Raw genomic sequence first — 24,738 nt, 5'->3', positions numbered from 1 at the left:
TGTAACATAACATACACAGCATCATTTATGAAGTATTTTTGTCAAAAATGGTTTAATCTGAATCTAATCAAGGCTCTTGACCAAACAACTTCCGTTTTACATAAATTTCAGGGCTGAAGGAGGAGCTGAACATCACCATAAGGAAACACACCACCCTGGTTTGCCCAGGACTGAGGGGTGTGTCGGGATGCAGGATCAGTGCCAAAACCAGGATAGTCCTAGGCAAACCAGGGCAGTTAGTCACCCTACAATCAGACAGATCCATGATGTGGGGCAGACCTGGTCTCTAAAAGTCAGTGCCATGAAAAAAAAAAAAGTGGGAAGAATGTTCTGGATTAAAAGAGACTAAAGAGAGACACAATAACCAAATGCAACATGTGAACTGGCCACAAAAGACATTTAGGGGAGAGCTAGGGAAATCTGAATACGGAGCAGTGCTACTCAGGCAGCCCACAGATATAAATGAACTATGTCACTAAGCACACTGTTTAATTTGGTTGCTCTTTTTGATAACAAGATTTTCTTGATGAAGAACGTGGTGCACTGATACACACTCTGGTGCAAGCTCCTCATCTCCCTGTGAACCATCAGTCTGCAGACCACACTTCAGGAAGCACTGAACAAGATATTAGATAATATTAGTGAAGATCAGTGGGGTACTGTTAATTTTTTTTAGCTGGGCTTATGGTATTATGGTTATGTAGAAAAACGTCCTTATGCTTAGAAGATGTATGCTGAGTTATTCAAAGGTGAAGTGTCGTGATGTCTACAACTTTTCAAATGGTTTATCAAAGAACAGATACGCAGATAAAGCAAATACGAAAAAACGTTAACATTTTTTGAATCTTGGTGGTGGACCTACTGGTGTTCATTGTACTATTCTTTCAACTTTCTTGTATGTTTGAAAGTTTTCATAATAAAAATGATGGAAGCACGATTCTAAAATCACCTTACTTAAAAGATTTCACAACAGTGGAATTATCAGAAAGCTGATTATCCACAGCTAATCCTATGTTTATTCATTAGATATTCCTTGGGGAATATCTAAGTTAAAAATAGAAAGATGAATAGAGTTAGCCAGAAGAGGTAAGGAAAAGCACATACCAAGCTGAGGAAACAGAATATGAAAAGGATCAGAATGGAAGAAATTTGTCTTTTCCAGGGAAAGGAATTCAAAGTGTATAGAGAAAGGAGGCTGCCCAGATTTTGAAGGGGCTTTGAGGCTACATCAAGAATTTGGGACTTTATTTTAAAAGCAATAAAGAAAAACAAGCACTAAGAAGCTAATGACAGATTTTAAGTGTTGGAGAAACATAACGAGACTGGTATTTTAGAAAACTCACTGGCTGTAGAGAATGAAACGGATGGGGGCAAGAGTGGACACAGCGGCATCAGTCGGGAAGATGGCTCTCTCAGTAAGTGAGAGATGATGGTAGCCTACAGCAATGGAGACTTGGTGATACACTGGATGTGGACAGGGGTACAGGAGCAGGACTCAGATATAATGCCCAGGCTCCTGGCTTGAGTGACTGAATAGATCAGTATATTCCTCAAGACTGAGAATATAGAAGCCAGAACAGGTTTGGGGGAAAGATGTGAGCATTCGAAATTAGGCATGTTGAGTTTGGAGCACCTAAAAGGTATCCAGTATCCAGGTGGTATCCGCCTTGTAGGAAGTTGGATATGAGAACGAGAAAGATAAGTCTGGTTTCCGGCTTAGGTAACTAATAGACAGGATTGCCATTTACAGATATGGGAAACAAAGGAGGAGAAAATACAAGTCGCTTTACATTTAAAAATTTTTAAGTTATAAAAATAATATAACCCCATTGCATAAAACGAAAAATAGGGAAATGGAAATAAAACTTATCTGACTACTATAAATCAACACTTTTTATCACTTTAGATTATTTCTTTCTTGTATTTTTTAAATCAATATTCATATAGTAGCTTCAATAGCCACGTTTTTCTGAGGAGGCTTCTCTAGAAGTATTTAGGATTGAGAAGAGTTAAAAATACTACTTGACCTGATATCATCTTGTAAATCAGACAACACTTGCTAAGTTACATGTCTCTGGGCTGTTACAAGATTCCAAACATAATCTAAATTTTTGGGCAAGTATCCAAGAACAACTCTATAATTGAAGAAATCATGAAATAGAGAATGTCCGTTTCAATATCCAATTTATTATAGTGTACACTGCATCATTAAGGGATTCTGGACCTTTCTGCCTCCATGCTACACAGCACAATTATAGGTATTCAGTCTCTTCTTTGAAGATGTCCTTTCCCATAGAGTCACTACTATGACCAATTCTCCCTACAGAGGAGATAATTGGTGCTATTGCTCCTAGGAGTAACCACATTTTTAAAGGGTATTCTAGAAGCCTCAAAGACTAAAAAGAAAAAAAAAAAGGCATGACGCTCTACTGAGATCATGCAGTCATCCTGCAGCCACTTCATAGCTTACTCTGCTCTTTTAAAAAGCTAGATTTGTCTCTAGTTCTAATCCTTGGATACCTCATGAACACAGAAAATACCTAGTATAATCTCTGGGTAAATAGAGAGACCTGAGTCAACGTGAAATTATTACCAACTGCAGAGAAAAGCTCAGTTGTCATCACAGGCAGAGTCAGACAGAGGAGACAAGACTACAAACTAGTACCAAGGGAGCCATGCCAGGCTGACAGCAAAAAGAAAGTACAGTCTAGATCCAAGGCCAAAGAGTGGTCACAACCAGGCAAACACGCATGAGAGCAAGGGAACCTGAAAACTAAGGTTATAAAATGGCCTCGGACGGTAGGCCTACTACATTCTTCCTGCTCACAATCCAAAGACGGGTTTCCCTGGGAAGGCTCTCAAGGTCTGCCATGTAGCAATATGCCAAACCTGGAAGACAGTGAAACTTCGGCCTTAACAAAGAGCCTGCAGTCTTGTAGGAGGCTGCTTATCGAGTGAAGAGGAGCACCAGCTCACAGTGTGGGGTGTGGGGAAACAGATCCACAGGCACAGCTTGTCTCAGGACAAAAGGCTCGCCGAGGAGCTTCTTAGCGGAGTTGGGAGGACAGCACAGCCTGTAGAAACAGATCATAATATCAGTTCCTGGAAACCAAGGAGAACCTACAGGAACACAATTTCTTAAAACTGAAGCCTTTCCTCTGTGTTCCCACAACCCCCTGTGCTTCTCTCTATAACAGCCTTTATATTTAATGTAACCACCTGGTTTTTTCTAACCATCTTCCTCACTGGAATACAATCTTTTTGAGGGTAGAAATGAGGCAAAAACTGCTTATTAGCCATCTCTATGTTCCCAGTGTGTGACACAGAGTGGGGATTCCATGGTGAATGGAGCAAGGGGCCTTGGTCATATACTTTTCTGTATGATTGGCACACAGTAGGTAATTAATAAATATTACTGGATTAAATTGTTCTATTGAAATTTTGCAAAGTAGATTACTTTTTTCCATTATTTCAAAGGTACTCAAGCAAAAATGAGAACATAATTCACCTAGAAACTCACCATTCAGAAAAGGATAACCACTGCTTACTTTTCACGACACAGCTTTCCAAATATGTATATTTAAACTGGTTCCTTAAAATGGAGTCACACTGCACATTTTGTACATACTGCTTTACAAGCTTCTTCAGTTAACAGTGCATCATGAGCATCTCTCCACAACATTATATGTAAAGCTATCTCCCTTTTATTGGCTATATGGCATTTCATTAAATAAATCGAACAGTTTACTTATCTAATTCCTTGCTATTGAAAACGTAAGCTGTTTCTAACTTTTTGCTACTTGAAAAGCCCCTCCATGAGTATTCTTCTAGTTATATCTTTGCATACATTTTGACCTTTTCAGTGGAAGTGCTGAGTTGAAGGGCCTGTATGTTTTGAGGGCCCTAAGATATGTACCACTAAACTGTTCTAAAAAAGGTTGTACCGGTTTGCAGTCAAAGCAACAAAGCAGAAGAGTTCTTGTTTCCTTGGCTAACACTCGATAGTTTAAATAGCACTGTCCCATTAAAGTCAGGAACAAAACGAGATATTCACTGTCACTCCTACAAGGGAACATTTTCTTATCCAATATAATAAGAAAAAACAGTATTGGAAGGAGAGAAACAAAACTTTTTATATGGTGATCATATGGCCAGCTACCAACAAAATCCAAGAGATTCAATTGGAAAATGAATAAAATTAACAAAAGAGTAAAGTAGCTGGACACAAGATTGGCAATAACCACTTAGAAAATGTCATGAAAAAGGTCCCATTCATACTAGCAATAAATCTTTATAATGTCTTGTATTAACCCTAAGAAGAAAGACCTATATTGGAAAAAATATATACATATATACAGTTTTAGAGAATTACATAAGACTAGAGTAACTGAAGAGGTATACTACATACCTAGACAGAAAAAAATACTGTAAAGATTTCAATCCTCCTTAAATTAATTAATAAATTCAGTGTACCTCCAATCATAATCCTAAAAGGATATTTTTGATAAGCTGATTCTAGAGCTCTGTTAGAAAATATATGAAAATGTTAAGAGGATATATCCCTTAACTCAACAATTCAATATCAGGGATTTATCTAATATATATATATATATATATAATCACATAGACTTATTCATCACATATACACATACATATTGCACATATGTGAAAAGATATATGTACAAGGATATTCACTGGAACATTGTGGTAACAATAGAGAAGAAACCACCTTAAAATTCATTAGCAAGGGACTAGTTAAATGACATATTTATGTAAATTAAAAACTACACAGCCTTTTACAAATGTTAAGTAGACCTGTAAGTATTGATGCAGATTCTACATCATTGCAGAACAATCTCCAAAATCTATTGTTAGTGAAAAGCATGGTGCACAACAGTGTCTACAGTCTGTTTCCATTTGTTAAAAAAAAAAGAGGGATGATATGCGCGCACACACACACACTTGTATAGTCACAAAATATCTCTGGTAGGCTACATAAGAAACTGGTAAGAGTGGTGACATCTGAAGTACTGGGGTCGAAGGAAGAAAGAAACTCATTATTCACTGCATACTCTTGTATTGTTTGAATTTCTTCTACCATATGCACATACTGTCCTTTCAAAATACATTTTTCTTGCCTTTTTGAGGCCATGTTTATTGTTTTACTCAGTATGAGTGTCAGCAGAATCCTAGGTTCACTCTTAATCATTGCATTTTTTTAATTTATTGTTTTGCATAATGAAAGTTTTCATTTTATTAAAAAATGAAATAACGTAAAAAGGTATACAGTGAAGTCTCCTTCCCACTTGTGACTCTCATCTCCCCAGTTCTCTCCCACCATAGATAACTATTATCAGTTGCTTATAAAACTTACCAGTTTCTTTTTTTTTTCAAAGATTTTATTTTTCCTTTTTCTCCTCAAAGCCCCCCAGTACATAGTTGTATATTTTTAGTTGTAGGTCCTTCTAGTTGTGGCATGTGGGATGCCGCCTCAACATGGCCTGATGAGCGGTGTCATGTCGGTGCCCAGGATCCGAACTGGCAAAACCCTGGGCCACTGAAGGGGAGCGCGCAAACTTAACCACTCCGCCACAGGGCCAGCCCCAACTTACCAGTTTGTCTACGCATATACAAGCAAATACAAATCTATATTCTTCTCTTCATCCTTTGACCTTTTTCAAAAAGATAGTTTACTATTATATAAACAATTCTGCACACCTTGCCATTTCCACTTAGTAAAACACCTTAGAACCAAAATCATAAGCCACAAAAGAAAAATAGTCTGGGAGCCAGCCCCGTGGCCGAGTGGTTAAGTTTGTGCACTCCGCTTTGGCAGCCCAGGGTTTCACCAGTTTGGATTCTGGGCGCCGACATGGCACTGCTCATCAGGCCATGTTGAGGCGGCGTCCCACATAGCACAACCAGAGGGACCTACAACAAGAATATAAAACTATGTACTGGAGGCTTTGGGGAGAAGAGGAAAAATTTTTTAAAAATTTTAAGAAAAATAGTCTGGACATCTTCAAAATTACTCATGTTTCAAAGGACACCATCAAGAAAGTGAACAGAGAACCCACAGAAGGGAGAAAATTTTTGTAAATTGTGTATCTGAGATAAGGGACTTGTATCTAGAATATATAAAGAAATCTTAAAACTCAATAACAAAAAGACAACCCAATTAAAAAAATGGGCAAAGGATCTGACAGACATTATTCCAATGAAGATATACAAATGGCAAATAAGCATATGAAACAGTACTCAACATCATTAGCCACTGGGGAAATGCAAAGCAAAACCATAAGGAGATACCACTTCCTACCCACGAGGATGGACATAATCAAAAAGACAGATGATAAGAATTGGTGAGGGGCCGGCGCAGTGGTGCAGCAGTTAAGTGCCCACGTTCTGCTTCGGTGGCCCGGGGTTCACCACTTCAGATCCCAGGTGCAGACATGGCACCGCTTGGCAAGCCATGCTGTGGCAGGCGTCCCACATATAAAGTAGAGAAAGATGGGAATGGATGTTAGCTCAGGGCCAGTCTTCCTCAGCAAAATAAAAAGTAAAAAGAATTGGTGAGGATGCGGAGAAACTGGAACCCTCATACACTGTTGATGGGAATGTAAAGTTGGGCAGATGCTTTGGAAAACAGTCTGGCACTTCCTCAAAAGGTTAATATAGAGTTACCATATGACCCAGCAATTCCATTCCTAGGTATCTACCCAACAGAAATGAAAACACATGTCCACCCAAAAACTTGCACACAAATGTTCATAGCAGCACTATTCCTAAGAGCCAAAAGGCAGAAACAACCCAATGTCCATCAACTGATGAGTGAATAAATAAATGTGCTATATCCATACAATGGAATATTATTTGGGCATAAAAAGGAATGAAGGACTGATACATGCTATAGCACGGAAAAACCTTGAAAACATCATGCTAAGTGAAAGAAGCCAGATGCACAGAACCACATGTTGTATCACTTAACTTGTATGAAATGCACACAATAGGCAAATAGACACACACAGAAAGTAGATTAGTGGTTGCCTAGGGCCAGGGGGTTGGGGAAAAATGGGAAGTGACTGGTGAGAGGTGCAGAATTTCTTTTTGAAGCGATGAAAATGTTCTGGAATTAGACAGTGGTGATGGCTGCACAAGTATGAGAACATACCAAAAACCATTGAATGGATGAATTTTATGATATGTGTATTATATCTCAATAAAGCTGTCATTAAAAAATAATATTTCTTAGAGATCTTTCCACATCAGTATATAAAGAACATCTTCATTCCTTTTTACAGCAGCACAGTATTCCACTGTAGGAATGTAGCACAGTTGATTTAACCAGTTCCCCACAGATGGACTTTTAGGATATTTCACTGTTTGCTGTTATACTGCAATAAATAACTTTGTATGTATGTCATTTTACATGTGTGTCAGTATATTTGTAGGATACAGCCTCAGGAATGGAACTACTGGGTCAAAGGGTTTATACACATTTATAATTTTAATCTATATTGCTAAATTTCCTTCTATAGGGATAGTACCAATTTACACTCCACACAGCAATTTTTTAGAGTTCATGTTTCCTCATAGTATCACCAACAGTGCATTATCAAACTTTTGAACTTTGACCAGTCTGAGATGTAAAAAGTGGTTATCTCAGGGTACTCTTAATTTGCATTTCCATTATAACGGAAGACACTGAGCATCTTTTCATGATTCATAAACACATTTATAATATTTTTTTCATATCTTCTGTTCATCCTTCTTTTGGGCTGTTGTTCTTATTGATCTCCAGGAGTTTGTTATAAATTAAGGGAAAAAGTCTTTGTCTGTAATATAAACTGCATATTTTTTTCCAGTTTGTATGTTGTCTCTTGTCTTTGCTTTTAGTGCTTGTTATCACGCAAGTTATTGATTTTTTAACTGTTTTACTGAGATGTAATTCACATCCCATACAGCTCACCCATTTATACAGTTCAGTGATTTTTAGTATATTCAGAGTTGGGCATCCGTCATAACAATCAATTTTGGAATATTTTCATTAATTCAAGAAGACATCATGCACCCCTTAGCAGTCACTCCCCATTTCTCCCCAAACTCCTCACCCTCAGCCCTAGACAACCACAAATCTACTTTCTGTCTGTAGAGATTTGCCTAGTCCGGACATTTCCTACAAATGGAATCATACAACATGTGGCCTTTTGTGTCTGGCTTCTGGATACCAGTCCCTTTTCAGATAAATGATTTGCACATATTTTCTCCCATTCTGTGGGTTGTCTTTTCACTTTCCTGTTTTTTTTTAAGGAAGATTAGCCCTGAGCCCATCTTACTCTACTTTATATGTGGGACGCCTACTACAGTGTGGCTTGCCGAGTGGTGCCATGTCCGCACCCGGGATCCAAACCAGCAAACTCCAGGCCGCTGAAGCGGAACATGCACACTTAACCACTGCGCCACTGGGCCAGCTCCTTATCTTTTCACTTTCTTGATGGTATCATTTGCAGCACCAAAGTTTTTTTTAACTTGGATGATGTCCAATTATACACACACACACACATATATTTATATATATATATTTTGCTGTTGTTTGGGTTTTTGACATTACATCTAAGAAGGCTTTTGCCTAACCCAAGGTCACAAAGATTTACTCCTATGTTTTACCTCTTACATTTAGTTCTATGATCCATTTTGAATTCATTTCTGTGTATGGTGTAATAAACGGAGAAGTTATTTTACATGCAACCAAATTTAACAACCTTTTATTATATGGCTTCTGAATTTTCATAGTTAGAAAGGGCTTCTGCACTCCGCAACTAAAGAGAAATTCTGTGATTTCCTAGGGTACATTTATGGTTTCCCTTCTTCACATTTAAATCTCCGACTCCTTCGTAATTTATCCTGGTATACAGTGTGAGACATAGATCCAACTTTTGTGATTTTTGCCATGACCACCCAGTTGTTCACCACCATTTATTGAATACTCTGAGGTGCCACCTTTATCAAAAATTCAAAAACATGTTTAAATAGTATAATAAAAATAAAAATACAGGACAACTGGAAGAGTGAATGTGTAAGCAGAGACAAGGAAATAAGCCTGTGAAAACTCATGGGTCTCAATGATTTTATTTTGGGTAGAAGAAGCTCTTTGACAACTTTCTCAATTTTTTTCCGTGGTTACCGGTCTGTTTAGGGTTACTATATCTTTTGGAATTAATATTAGCCATTTGCATTTTCCCAGAAAATCACCCATCTAGGTCGTCAAATGTATTGTGAAGGAGTTGTAGAAAAGTACTTTCTTATAATTTTTTTAAAATTTCTTAATCTGTAGTTATGCTCTTTTTCTCATTTAAGACTTCATATTTTTATGTTTTATTCCTTTATATCCTTGATTAAGTTTATTTATTTTATTTTCTTCTTTCAATAACCCTTCTTGTTTATCTGTCAAGTCTACAGGTTTTTTGCTTTGTAGTTCATTAATGTCTGGATTTTTTAATGCTACTGATGTCTTCCTTCAGTTTCCTTTAGGTTTATTGTTCTTCTTCTAGCTCACTGACTGGAAAGCTCAATTCATTTACTTTTAATTCTCTCTTGTTTCATCCAGGTATATCATCTGTACTTTACAGCCACCTATGTTGTCTGAATATTACAGAGAAATTGTATTACTTGTGTAAAAAGAAAAAGAGAGAGAGAAATTACAAGAAAACATTTCAAAAATCAAAATAGGGGCCAGCCCGGTGGTGCAGCAGTTAAGTGCGCACGTTCCACTTTGACGGCCCGGGGTTCGCCGGTTCGGATCCCGGGTGCGGACATGGCACCACTTGGCACGCCATGCTGTGGTAGGCATCCCACATATAAAGCAGAGGAAGAGGGGCATGGATGTTAGCTCAGGGCCAGTCTTCCCCAGTGAAAAGAGGAGGATTGGCAGCAGTTAGTTCAGGGTTAATCTTCCTTAAAAAAAAAAATCAAAATAATTGACCAGTGCCAGAACTAGAGTGAAGCAAGAGGCATCCACCTTGGATGCAAAATTTAAGAGTCTGCCAAAAAACTCAGTAAACAAGACAAATAATATTTTGATGCAGTATTTTGGAAAATCAAATTGGAAAACTATGGCCTGAAGGCTGGCTTCCTGCTTTTATAAATAAACTTTTATCGGACCCAGGGCCAGGATTAGGCTAAGGTGAGTGAGACAGGGTTTAGAAGGACAGGAGTGCATTTCACTGTTTTAAAAATCTTAACATTTTTTCATCATGGACTTTTTGGAGTAATTTTGATTTTTGAAAATACTACATTAAAAATGTATCTTGATTACTGAGATTTGGGGCACTCTCAAATTTTACACCCAAAGTGAGTTGCTTTACCAGCCTCACCTGAGACCTGGCCCTATAATTGACTCTTGATGATAGTATAATGACTTTTTTCTGTTTCTTTACACGTCTCTGCATTTTCCAAATTCTGCACAACAAGCATGGTTTACTTTGATCATCAAGAAAAAATAATTTGAAAAAGAAGTCAAGACTTACTCAATGACATTCCTTGTGGTTTCACCCTGAGGCTTGCAGGAAACAAAAACTAGTGTGCAGATGGCCCTGCAGTTTCGAATGGCTTGAATCACCCGGTGATCTGAAGGAAGAAACACAGTGCTGTTGTTATAATTAAACTATCATGGTCTGGGTTATCACAAACTCCCAACTGACCAGAACTCAGTATTGGTTAGGAATACATGAGAAGCAAGTTCAGAGCAAGCCCACTGGGAGCACTCTTAGCATGGTGTGCGAAGGAGGCACTAAAGCTGGTGGACATCATGGGAACACCCAACTAGCTCTGTAGCAAGAAAGCTATTCATCCTTACGCAGTCCTGCTCGGGCTGGGTTCACCACAGCAACAATTAACTGCCCATCTTCCTTTGACTTTAGTAGCTGCGGCAAAATCTTCTCTGCTCGACCAGTGTGGAATTCACAGTTGGTGATGCCTGCAGAAGAGAGACTCACGTGACCCTTACGGAAAACTCCAGCCCAGCAGTGGCAGGTGGGGAGCTTTACAGAAATGTATAGAAGCCAGGGCTCTGTCATCTTCCCTTTGGATCTAGCATACCTCTGAATAACAATGAAAGAAATGCTTTTGGATCTGCGTCATTTTTTCCGTGCTTTCCCTTGCAATATCTCAATAGGCCTTTCAGCTTGAAAGACTAGACAATATTATTGTACAACTTAGTGACTCACACAGCACATAAGTTCTATACCAAAGAGAGAACCCTGACTTTTACTCAAGTGCTCTTTCTGCTATAATGGAGGTTGTGTGTCTACATCAGGAGTTGTCTGGAGGTAAGGTTGAGGGGACAAGGAGATCTGTTTCATATATTGTCATCTGGCATAAGATTTTGTTCAAAGAAAAGGTCCTGTTGCTAAAAAAAGGTTTGAAATCTATTGTATTATGTTAGGATGCCTCATGAGTCTAATGTCAAGAAGGCTCTTCTTCTATATTATCCAAAGTTTTGTCAAGTTCCCTTCCTATCAAGCTAGGCTTGTTCCTTCCCTTGGGCTCTTATTCTGGATAGAAAAAAAGACTAGCTATTGGGACCTCTTCAGAAAACCATCAGGACCCAACTCTGACCACTCCAGAACATCCTCCCTTCCTGCCCACAGGTCATGGAAACAGTAGCTGCCCTTTCCCATACAACCATTTCCATAGCACAGAAACAAGTGCAGCTCTTCATTTCTCCCCAGACTGTGAGCAGTGTACCATTGAAGGATGCAGTCCACCTGGCATCCTCCACTGCCTGCTCCACCAACTCAATCCCAAGGACCTGGGAGGTATACTGAGCCAGAGACAGGCCAATCACACCTAGGGAAGTAAGAGAGAATAAGAGGAGGATTAACCAATGAGGTTATGCCTGTACCACAACCACTACCTTCCCATTTCAGCTGCAAGGGCCCCAGGGCCTGGGTGGATGGGGTTTGGGAACTAAGCAGCATATAGATTCTGCCCTGGGCTGCCACTTGCCAGTTCCACAGCAGATGTCAAGGAGGATGGTGTTAGAGTTCACTCCACTCAGCTCCCCCACGGTCTGATACAGCATCTCTGCACCAGAAGTGTTAATCTGGAAAAAGGCATCTGGAGAGATGCGGATCTTCAAGCCCAAGAGATCTTCAAAGATGTGGGGTTCCCCAAATAGGAGTTGGTAAGGGGATTGCTGATGACTGCAACGGGTCATAGTGCTGGAGAAGAATAAAAGAAGAAAGTATCTTGTAACGGCAGTCCACTCTATCTCTAGTAGATGGTTGGAGTAGGAGGTCCCAGCATCTCAGCTAGAAGATACAGCCTCCATGGCACGGCCCTGAGAGCTCTGTAGGAGGTCCCCTCTCGGGGAATGGAAGCATAAGCAGACACTCTCATTTACAGCTTGGGTTCCCAGACCTGGCTGGTGTACAAGGGCTAGTACCACTTAGCCCAGATCCTCTGCCATCAGCAGCCCTACCTCAGTAACCCACAACCCAGACAACAGCAAGCCATCAGCCTCTTGCTTGCTGTTTGGCTGTCCCAGATTTACCTTTCCTGGAAGTAAAGTGATGTCAAGTCACAGACTGCTCCTGGCCCTTTGGTGAAAAACTCCTTTACAGTCTCCTTCTGAACACAGAGCTCCTCCTGCCCAGACCACAAAATCAGGAGTCAAGCAAAGACTCACCTCTCATCAATTTTCTCTCCAAGCTCTACAGTAATCAGGCCTGCAGAAGTCAGACAAGAAGGCACATTTCTCAAATCCTATTATAAATAACACTTAACACAAAGCAATATTCTATAGGACAAAAAGATAAGCTATTTTCACCTCTCAGTAGAAGCATTGCTTTGCTTATCGGCTTTTGACAAATCCTATACGACAGACATGACACTTTCTCTAGTTTGAGCCTCTTTAATAGTTCTCTAAAGAAAGTGTGCGAGTTATTCTTGTTGTAAACAAGGGGCTAAACTAAGCTTTTGTCCCATCATGAACAAGCAATAACCTTTTAATTCCCTTCATACTTCACTTCAAACATCCCAACCACCCATGCAAACACCACATCAGAGGACATGAGTCCTAGGAGAAAGGAAAGAGAGGGCACGGAAGAGAATGAGCATGGTAACTAACTCCTGTCTTCGAGTTCAGAACATCTAAAATTCTTACATCACTACAGAGAGCCTAACCATTAGCTTTACACAAGGATCTATCGCAATAAACTATGTTGGAGCTGTAGAGTGAAAAGGCCAGGAATCAATGACCAGGGTTCAAACCCCAGCTTGGCTGTTTACTTGCTGTTTGACCTTGGGTACTTCTCTGCTTCCATTTGCTCATCTATGAAATGAGGGTGACAATACCTCTCCTCTTGCCTACTTCACAAGTTGGTAGAAATGATCACCTACATGTAGTAATGTTTTAATATGAGAATGTTTGAAAGCTCTAAGTGCATTAGAAATGTAAAGTATTATTTGGGTTAAGGAATTCTGACTATATGCTAGTCTCTATTGAATTGGCTTTCAGATTTAATACAGCACTTACTATCTTCCATGGGCAAAGTTCTTGTGCAAATACTTAGGGTCTCACATGATAATTAACAGTCTCTGGTTTGATTACGCCAACAGCACAGTTAGAGTATCCTTGCCATCTCCTCCTCCTCACTCCCAACCCCTCTTCCTGACCCACACAAATATTCTGTGGATGTGTCGTTTCTGCTATATGCCCTTAGACTTCCACAAACCAACTGCAGCATAGAAACAGTAAAGGCTGCGACAGAAGCGTCCCCTTATCATGCTGTGAGTCTCACCTGCGTTAATTTCTGGGGATGGAAAGTGATGATGGCCATTGTGTGCCCTTGGCTATTGGTGCGGACTGTGAGCTCACGCCAGTATCCACCTTCATGAAACAGAAGGCAGGGCTCCAATGGGGACTGTCGAAGGAATACTTCGTAGTACTAGGAAGAAAACAGTATTATTACACAGGCAAAGCTAACAAGTTCCACAGCTGATTACTCATGCTGGGTCACTGTTATGGGCTGAATTGTATCCCTCCCAAATTCATATGTTGAAGCCTTAACCACCCCCCCAGTACCTCAGAATGTGACTGTACTTGGAGATAAAGTCTTTAAAGAGATGATAAGTTAAAATGAGGTCCTTAGAGTAGGCCCTAATCCAATCTGACTGGCGTCCTTTTTTTTTGAGGAAGATTAGCCCTGAGCTAACCTCTGCCGCCAATCCTCCTCTTTTTGATGAGCAAGACTGGCCCTGAGCTAACATCCATGCCCATCTTCCTCTGCTTTATACATGGGATGCCTACCACAGCATGGCTTGCCAAGCAGTGCCATGTCTGCACCCGGGATCTGAACCAGCGAACCCCGGGCCGCCGAAGCGGAATGTGCAAACTTAACCGCTGCGCCACCGGGCCGGCCCCAGACTGGCATCCTTTTAAGGAAATGAAATTTGGACACACAGAGACACCACGGATGCACACATAGAGGAAAGATCACGTGAAGACACAGTGAGAAGATAGCTATCTACAAGCCAAAGAAAGAGGCCTCAGAAGAAACCAAACTTGTCATATCATTTTTTTTAAAGATTTTATTTTTCCTTTTTCTCCCCAAAGCCCCCTGGTACATAGTTGTATATTTTTAGTTGTGGGTCCTTCTAGTTGTGGCATGTGGGATGCTGCCTCAGCATGGCTTGAGGAGCACTGCCAAGTCCGCGCCCAGGATCCGAACTGGCAAAAACCTGGGCCGCCAAAGCGGAGGGAGAGAACTTAACCACTCAGCCACGGGGCTGGCCCCAAACTTGCCATATCTTGATCTTGGACGTCTAGCCTCCCGAACTGTGAGAAAATAAATTTCTGTTGTTTAAGCCATCCAGTCCATGGTATTTTATTTATGGCAGTCCTAGCAGACTAACTACAGATTTTGGTACCAAGAAGTAAGATGCTGATGTAACAAATAACTAAAAATATGAAAGGGGCTTTGGAACTAGGAATGGGTAGAGGCTGGAAGAGTTTTGAGGTGCATGTTAGAAAAAAAAGCCTAGATTGCCTTGAAGATATTGTTGATAGGATTAAGGATGTTAAAGGTGATTCTGGTGAGATCTCAGAAAGAAATGAGGTGCCTATTATTAGAAACTGGAGAAAAGTCAATTTTTGTTATGATGTGGCAAGGAACTTGGATATTTACCTGAGGAGACTTCTAAGTAAAGTGTTGAAGGTGTGGCCTGGTTTCTTCTTGCTGCATATAGTAAAACGCAAGAGGAGAGAGATACATTGAAGAAGGAACTGTTAAGCAAAAAGGCCCCAGAACTTGAAGATTTGGAAAAATCTCAGCCGGTCCATACAACAAAACATGAAAGCAAACTCAGCAGATAACACAAAGGTTATGGCTGGATAATCCTTTTTTTGTTTGTTTTTTAGGAAGATTAGCCCTGAGCTAAGATCTGCTGCCAATCCTCCTTTTTTTTCGCTGAGGAAGACTGGCCCTGAGCTAATATCCGTGCCCATCTTCCTCTACTTTATACATGGGATGCCTACCACAGCATAGCTTGCCAAGCGGTGCCATGTCCGCACCTGGGATCCTAACCAGCAAACTCCAGGCCACCAAAGAACTGTGTCCACTTAAAGGCAGTGCCACCGGGCAGGCCCCAGGATAATCTTTTTGATAAAGAAATTATAGGTGTGACTCACGGATCTAATCAGCCATCTGGGTAGAAGCCAGGAATAGAGATGGGGTTCTATCAGCAGAAATACTGTCAGCTTAGATTAAAAGCAACAGATACAAGATGAAATGAAGCAAGCAAGGCTATTGGACTTCTGGGATTCCACAGGACTGTGAACAGGTGTTATCCTTCAAGAAAAGGGAAAGAGAACTCCAAAGGTGATTCAGAGCTCAACAGGGCTGCTGCTGCCACTGCAGGCCCAGAGGGGCCAGGCCCCAGGCTGGGGGAGGTGGGGGCAAGGCTGTCTCCTTGGTTTCAGTGGGCCAGGCTGCCTACGCCCAGGGCCTCGGGGGTGGGGCTGCCACCCCAGTGGGCCCACCACACTGGGAGGCTGGAAGGACAGAGCGTCGAGCCAAAGAGGATTATTCTCGAGCCTTAAAATCTAACGGAAATTGCCCTGCTAGGTTTCAGACTCACTCGGGACCTGTGATACTTTTTCTTCTTTCCGATTTCTCCCTTTTGGAATGGGAATGTCTAGCCTATGCCTGTCCAACCCTTGTATTTTGGAAGCGGATAACCTGTCTGCTTTCACAGGCTCACAGCTGGAGAGGAATTTTGCCTCAGGATGAATTATACCTTGAGTGCATCCATACTTGATTCACATGACATTTAGATGAGATTTGGGACTTAGAGTTGATGCCGGGATGAGTTAAGACTGTGGGGCTGTTGAGATGGGAGTGAATGTATTTTGGATGTGAGAAGAATATGAATTTGGGGGGTCCAGAGGGTAGAGTGTTCTGGGCTGAGTTGAGTCCCCCTAAAATTCCTATGTTGAAGTCCTAACCCCTAGTACCTCAGAATGGGACTATTTGGAAATAGGGCCTTTAAAGAGGTGATTGAGTTAAAATGAGGCCTTTAGGGTGGGCCCTAATCCAATCTGACTGGTGCCCTTATTAGAGGAAATTCAGATACACGAGAGACACCAGGGATGCGCTCACGCACAGAGGAAAGACCATGTAAGGACACGGTGAGAAGATGGCCGTATGCAGCCAAGATGAGAAGCCTCAGAAGAAACCAAGCCTGCTGACACCCTGATCTTGGCCTTTTAGCCTCCAGACTGTGAGGAAATAAATTTCTGCCGCCCAGTCTGTGGCATTTTGTCTGTGGCAGCCCTAGGCTATATAGTACTAATCTAATGACACCACTGTCATATATGTGGCCCATCCTTGAGAGAAACATCATTACATGGCACATGACTGTATAAGAAACACGATCCCTGTCCTGTGACCTGACAGACGGATACTATGCATTGTATTCCACACAATAAGCTCCATGAAGGCTTAGAGTTGTATCCTTAGTCTGGCACATAACAGGTGCTTGATGATTATTGCTGAAAGAAAGGTATGAATGAATGAACAGGAAAGGTATTTTATTTGTATGAAGAATCTCAGATTATTCTATATATAATACAGAATACAATAATCTATTTCTGGGAATTCCTCCTGACAGCACCTCCTAATATACTACTAAGCTGCTATGATTCCATTCTTTCTTATAACTTCCTAATGTAAGCCCATCATTTCTCTATTTCTTCATATAACCAGATGCCAACTACACCACAGCTTAGTTAGATCCTTCATTTCCTCCTGGTGAATACAAGTCAAATGCAATCCTGATTTAGTTGTTGAAATACCAAAAATCCTTAAAGCCAAACTTTTCAAACACAAGCCGGTTGCTATCACAACAGGACACACTGTCTGATTTACCAGGTTCTTTTGTTTTTATAATACATGTGTTCTAGGTCCACCGTGTTTTCAAACAAATCCAAAATTACACATGGAAGGGGGAGTTATACCAAAAAAAAAAAAAAAAAAAAACTGTGCTGCCCGAGAGGGTAAAATCAATTAAGGCTGCACTTGATCAATTCTGCTATAATTTCATATAAATGCAATACAAGATATGCTTAACTATACTGAACATACTTTTCAAATTTTGAGGTTGGTGATTTAAAGAAAGACTAGTTCAACTGTTGTTTACTGGCTGGTTGGAAAGGAATGTATTTTGGAAGCAAGATTCAAATGTCATTGAGGTCCTGGAAGGACGGGAAGTTGAAAAATTGAGTCTGACCTAGAAGATAATGAGTAAGTAAACATGAAATACACACTCTCTACTGTATGAGCCTCTTCATTTATAAAACAGAGACTGAAACTCTTATTATATAGGCATCCCTAAGTATTAAGAGTGAAGGAGCGTGTAATCATATTGCAATATATAAATTTATCTAATCAACATGTTGCACACCTTAAACTTATACAGTGCTATATATCAATTATATTTCAATAAAAATAAATTTTAAAAAAAGAGTGAAGAAAGCTTCTGGTTAAAATAACAGAATATTCCTCCAAAAAATCCCACTAAAATGAAATAAAGGAATAAAAAAGACATAAGCTTATTTAAGCTCACTCCACTGCCAATTCTCCCTTCTCCGTCTCCTGCACCATCATTTTCCTCCCTCACTACTGGATGAGTCCCATCACCCATCACTATATAAACATGCTCTTACTCTCCCACCTTTAAAAAGAAAGGGAACCTTCTTGACTCCTTTCCTCACCAGCCACTGTTCTATTTCTCTGCTCCTCTTTGTGGCAAAACTCTGCAAAAGAATTGCATGTATTCACTGCCTCCCATTCCTCTCCTTCTATTCACCTCTCCAATCGGGTCCCCACCACTCCACTCCACAGTTCACATTAAGGTCACCACTGATCTCCTTGCTACGCAGCTCAATGGTCAATTCTCAGTCCTCATCTCACTTGACCTATCAGCAGCATTTGGCACAGCCTCGGTTCACTGTTTTCACTTGTCTTCCGGGACCCCATACTCTCCTGGTCCTCTGACCTCACTGGCTGCTCCTTCTCAGTCTCCTTTACTGGCTCCCCTCTCCTCCCAGACCTCTTAAAATGGGAGTACCCCTGGGTAAGGTCCGTGTTCCTCTTCTCTTTCCTATCTACTCTCACTCCCTCAGTGATCTCTTCCAGTCTTGTGATTTTAAATAACATCTAGATGTCAACAACTCCCAGATTTCTAACTCCTAAGCCCCACACTAATATGTCCAACTACTGATTTAACATAGCCACTCAGATGTCTAATAGGTATCTCAAATGCACCATTCCAAAACTGAGCTACTAATCTCCCCTCCAAATCTGCTCTACCACAGTCTTTCCCATCTCAGTTGACAGTAATGCCATTGTTCCATTTGCTCCCCTCAAAAACCTAGAGGCATTTTTTACTCCTCCCTTTCTCTTATACCTCTCATTTAATCCATCAGGAAATCCTGTTCTATCTTTGAGATATATCCACCTCCACTGCTACTACCACTGGTCTGTATCACCTCTCACCGGGACACTGCAACAGACTCCTAACTGGTCTCTCCTGCTTCTACCCTTCCCCCCACTAATCCATACACAATACAACAGCCAGAGTGATCCTGCTAAAAACCTCAATCATGGCATGACACTCCCCCCATCAAAACCTCCAATGGCTCAGAATAAAAGCCAAAGTCCCTACAATGACCCCTGAGGCACTACACGATCTGGCCCCCAGTAACCATCTTACCTCATCTACTCTTCTGGGCCTACTTTCACTTCCTCCAAAAAGCCTGCCACACTCCCATCTAAGGGCCTTTGCCATGGCCGTTCTCTTTCTTAGAATGCTCTTGCCTCAGACCTCTGCATGGCTCACACCATCACTTCCTTTAAGTCTTAATTCTAAGGTTTCTCAAACTCGGCATTATTGAGATTTGGGGCCAGATAATTCTCTGTTGTGGGGGGCTGTCCTGTACACCATAGGATGCTTAACAGCATCCCTGTCCTTCACCCACTAGATAGATGCCAGTAGCACAGCCCAACCATGCCCCAGTGGTGACAACCAAAACTGTCTCCAGACATTGCCAAATGTCCCCTGCAGGGCAAAATTGCCTCCAGTTGAGAACCACAGCTTTATTCAAATATCACCTTCTCAACGAAGCCTACCTTGACCCCACTTAAAATTACAACCTACATTTCCCCCAACCCTAGAACTTCTTATCCTCCTTATCCTGCTCTATTTTTCCCATGGCACTTGTCTTAGTCCAACTGGGCTGCTATAACAAAAATACCATAAACTGGTGGCTTATAAACAGAAAATTTGTTTCTCACAGTTCTGGAGGCTGGGAAGTCCAAGATCAAGATGCCAGCAGATTCAGTGTCTTGTGAAAGCCTGCTTCCTCATTGACGGCCATCTTTCCACTTTAACCTCACATGGCAGAAGGGATAAACTAGCTCTCTGGGGTCCCTTTTATAAGGGCACTAATCCTAATCATGAGGGGGCTCCACCCTCATAACCTAATCTCCTCCCAAAGGCCCCACTTCCTGATACTATCACCTTGGGGGTTAGGATCTCAATATATGAAATTTGGGGACAAACATTCAGACCATAGCTGCACTTATCACCTTCTGACATACCATATAATTCACCTTTTTTTAATCTGTCTCCCCCCACTCCACTAAAATGTAAGTTCCACAAGGGAAGGCCTATTTTCTTCCTCCTTATATCCTAAGCACTAGGATAATGCCTGGCACTTGTAGGTACTCAATAGTACTTGTTGAATGAATAAATGAAAGAAAGAACTAAGATCATAGAAGAGAACACAACAACAGCAAACTCAATGAAGTCATAGAAGATGGAAAGCAGATTAGAGTGACAACTGACTTAGGAAGATAAAAGCAGCTACACCTGGACTGCCTCCAAATGGGGACCTGATGAGATGTAAGGCCTGACATAACCCTGGGAAGACTCAAACTTGAAGGTGCAAGGTACTGCAGGAGGCAGAGATGAAGTAAAGTACAGGGCCTGGTGGAAAGTCTGAAGACAAAACTGGTAAGCATCCTCATCCTACCAAGAATGTCCATCTTCCTCTAGCAGGAGACTGGAGATTTTTTTCTCAGGAGAAAATGACTCACAAAAGCTCTGAATTTAGAGATACCAGGCACAGCAGTAGGGATGGAGGGGTAGAAACAGAAAGATTCTATGTAAATCTGCATTCTTAATGGTGGAAACCCACCCCTGCTTTCCACATCCCAATTCTAGAAGGCCGGAAGCCAGCAAGGAAACTTGGAGATGATTCTCTCAAGAAACTGAATAGCCCCAGAGAAAAGCTGTCTCAAGATAGACACATGAGGGACCCCCCTACACAATCACTAGCAGTGAAGCAGCAAGAATCAACAAACCCACTCAAGCTGAACTGCCAATCAGTTTTTTAAGGCCTCATTCTTTTTTTTTTAAAGATTGGCACCTGGGCTAACAACTGTTGCCAATTTTCCTTTTTTTTTAAGGATTGGCACCTGGGCTAACTGTTGCCAATCTTTTTTTTTTTCTGCTTTATCTCCCCACACCCCCCCTGTACACAGTTGTACATCCTAGTTGCAGGTCCTTCTAGTTGTGGGATGTGGGACGCCGCCTCAACGTGGCCTGACAAGCAGTGCCATGTCCACGCCCAGGATCCGAACGCTGGGCCGCCGCAGCGGAGTGCGAGAACTTAACCACTCGGCCACGGAGCCTGCCCCAAGGCCTCACTCTTAAATAGGAACAGTCAGCCGAGTAACACCAGCTGTTTGATTAAAGCCTCCATGGTGAAAGACAATGCCCAAAACAAACAGGAAAAAATTCCTGAAGGAAATAAGCAATTCAAAGAACAGAAATATATATATTTCTATTTATACATATATATACTACATTACTAAATTATATAACTAATTAAAAAAGCAAACCTGTTCAACAAAAGGAACAATCAGAGAACAAGAAATATCTTTTGAGGGCCGGCCCCGTGGCCAAGTGGTAAAGTTCACGCACTCCGCTTTGGCAGCCCAGGGTTTCACTGGTTCAGATCCTGGGCGCGGACCTAGTATTACTTATCAAGCCATGCTGAGGCAGCGTCCAACACAGCACAACCAGCAGGACAGAAGGACCTACGACTAGAATACACAACTATGTACTGGGGGGCTTTGGGGAGGAGAAGAAGAAGAAGAAAAAAAGGAAGATTGGCAACAGATGTTAGCTCAGGTGCCAATCTTTAAAAAAAAAAGAAAGAAATATCTTTTGAAAATTAAAGGTATGATAGTAGAAAAAAAATTCTATAAAGACATTGGTATTTATGTCAAGAAAATTCCACAAAAAGGAGAACAAAAAGGCAAAGAGATGGAAAACAGGAGACAAACGAGTAACAGATTATAGAATCAATCCATGAAGTCCAAAATCCACATAATAACAGGTATAGAGAGAATAAAGAATATGAAGGGAAGGAGGTAAGAAATAAGGCGGGAAAACTTACCACATCTGAAAGTATTTGTTTCCAGATTGACAAGGTTTAGAAAGTATCCACCACAATGAATAAAGACAAAAGCCACACATGGTCATGAAGTTTCAAGGATCTAGAGATTCCCTAAAAGCTTCTAGAGAAAAAAAGAGGGGGGAGACTGTCTACAAAGGATCAGGACCGAAAGTAGCGTTTAGATTTGTACAACAACATCGGCGGCCAGATGACAAGGAAACCATGTCTTCAAATTTATAGAAGCAAATGATTCAAACCTAGAATTTGAAATCTAGAAGAAGTCTCAGTCATGTGTCAGGAAAGAAAAAAGACATTTATAGATATGCAAAGACTAAAACTTTACCTCCTAGGCACCCTTCCTCGGGAAGCTAATGGAGGTCGTACTCCAGCCACTGAGGGTGTCTTCCAGAAAAAGGAAGACAGAGGATCTAAGAAACAGGGGAGACAAGATGAGAGAGCAGCAAAAGGAGTCCCAGGATAACAGTCACACAGAAGGCCCCGGGAGCCTACGATGGGAGACTCCAAAAACAAGGTCTTCAGGGAAAAAACGAAACTCAAGTTTTTGCGCATATAGAGAATACTGACGAATGCCTGACAGAGCTCTTACAGCACTTGGGAAAAAAATTAGCAACAGGTTCATAGAAAACTAAGCCAGTGGAAAAATGAGGTAATTATTCATGCCAATAAAAACAGAGTTGTAAAACCCATCACACCATAAAGGACTATGCAGCTGCAAAAAATGAAGTAGATCATTATCTGAAAAAAACAAGGTGCAGAACAGAGTCCATGTCAAGCTACCTTTTAGCTAAGAAAAGTGGGGAAAAAACAACTTTCCATATTTTAAAATAAGCAAAAACAAAAATTGCTACCCATAAAAGGAGGGAGGGAACAGGGTAAAGGGGACAGAGGTGAAAGCCAGACCTCTCTAAATGTACCCTTCTTTTGTAGATTTGACTTTGGAACCATGTAAGTATTTTACCAAATTATAAAACAAAATTTAATCAAAATGAAAAAGAAAAAAATCAATCCCTACAATTTGAAAGCAAGCAAAATGAAAAAAAGAAAAAACCTGTGTATCAAGTATCAAATTAGTGGCTTACCTACAAAGAGAGGAATTATTTCAAGAGGCACAATAATTTGACAAAGAGAAAGACACAAATCCTGAGCTCTTTTCAGTAATCACTTGTCAGTAATAATGCTGGTACTGTTGTTCTGAAATTATTATATATATACACATATATAAAATGATAAAATAAGTAATTACACATTAATGTTGTCAGGACTAAAATTTTCATTGTAAGAGACAAGAGATAAAAATATAAAATCACAGGATTTAAGTAAAAACTCTGTCATTCTAAATTTGATTTGGATATATCACTATGAACTCACGATACATTTTCTTTAAAAAGAAAAATTTCCCTAGCTCTGTCCACTAGAAAGGCTTTGAAATATGACCCATCCAGTACAAATGAGCACCTGTAGCACCCATACTGTGGCCTCGAAATACCATTTCCCACGAAAAGAGACAAGGATTCCCTGAAGAAAGGGGTGATTCCAGGTCTCAGGCAGAAAACAGACTAGATATACTAGAAATCTTACTATTCCAGAACTCTCAGGGCCATCTAGGGCTCTGAGGCAACTTAAAGAGGTTCCAGTTGGCTGAAAATGGAAGAATTTGAGTACCAAAAAAAAAAAAAAAACAGTATCTGCAGTAGACTGAAACACATCAAGTATGTTAAAAATCCGTGAGTTCTGGGGCTGGCCTGGTGGCACAGCGGTTAAGTGTGCACGCTCTGCTTTGGTGGCCCGGGGTTTGCTGGTTCAGATCCCAGGTGCAGACATGGCAGCGCTTGGCAAGCCATTCTGTGGTAGGTGTCCCACATATAAAGTAGAGGAAGATGGGCACGGATGTTAGCTCAGGACCAGTCTTCCTCAGCAAAAAAAAAAAAAAAAAAAAAAGAGGAGGATTGGCAGCAGATGTTAGCTCGGGGATAGTCTTCCTCAAAAAAAAAAGAAAAATCCATGAGTTCATAACGATACCAAAACAAACAAACTTAACTGATCACCTTTCAAGGAAATTGAAAGAACCAAGGATTTACCATGTCCTTGTAATGAATACCTCAGGGTAACCAAATAGTTGATAAGGAAACATTATTTTTAGAAGAATTCCAGCTAACAAATGAAGAAGAAGGCAGGATAGAATACCACCGCACTGCACCCTTGCGTGAAATAACAGATCTAGGCAACGATCACCAATGACTGCCAACACCATTAGGTGAAAAGCTGACGGGGAACTTCTTAACGAGCAGATCAGGCTGATGACACCTGAACCCAGTGCTCAGTTGCGACATCACCAAAAGAGAGGTCATCAGACACAGAGGCTTAAAAATATTCTCACCAAAAATCAAATCTCAAATCTAATCAAGCCTCTAGATCTACTAGTTTACAGGAAATACAGCGGACAAAGAACGTTAAATGACACCATGGGGATTCAATTGGCAAAATCCAGAATGTGAGAATCTCCACAGGAAAACTAACTAGTCTCTTCAAAACATAAATTCCAGGGCCAAAAAAATTAAGAAGGAGAGGTACTCACAAATTAAAAGACACCGAAGAGACAGGTTAATCAAAGGCAACGTTCATACCCTGTATGAATACTGATTTGAACACACCAACTATAAAAATCAAAACATTTATGAGATAAATCAGTG

General features: G+C 40.8%; 1 protein-coding gene across 6 annotated transcripts in view; it reads right to left on the bottom strand.

Annotated features, from left to right (window-relative positions):
• The window catches only part of TRMT2B (tRNA methyltransferase 2 homolog B), a 38,002-nt gene continuing 13,264 nt past the window's right edge, over positions 1–24,738 (bottom strand). For all 6 annotated transcript variants that reach the window (XM_046673156.1, XM_046673157.1, XM_046673159.1 and 3 more), the window contains 7 exons: positions 13,803–13,949; positions 12,554–12,648; positions 12,007–12,221; positions 11,746–11,847; positions 10,856–10,975; positions 10,527–10,626; positions 1–3,074 (listed from right to left, as the gene is read on the bottom strand). In XM_046673156.1, the coding sequence (XP_046529112.1) occupies positions 2,948–3,074; positions 10,527–10,626; positions 10,856–10,975; positions 11,746–11,847; positions 12,007–12,221; positions 12,554–12,648; positions 13,803–13,949 (906 nt within the window). In that variant the 3' untranslated portion in view covers positions 1–2,947. The remainder of the gene's footprint in view (positions 3,075–10,526; positions 10,627–10,855; positions 10,976–11,745; positions 11,848–12,006; positions 12,222–12,553; positions 12,649–13,802; positions 13,950–24,738) is intronic.

This window comes from Equus quagga, chromosome 10 (assembly GCF_021613505.1).
Source record: "Equus quagga isolate Etosha38 chromosome 10, UCLA_HA_Equagga_1.0, whole genome shotgun sequence".
Taxonomy (NCBI): Eukaryota; Metazoa; Chordata; class Mammalia; order Perissodactyla; family Equidae; genus Equus; species Equus quagga.
This window is presented reverse-complemented; position numbering and strand designations above follow the sequence as displayed.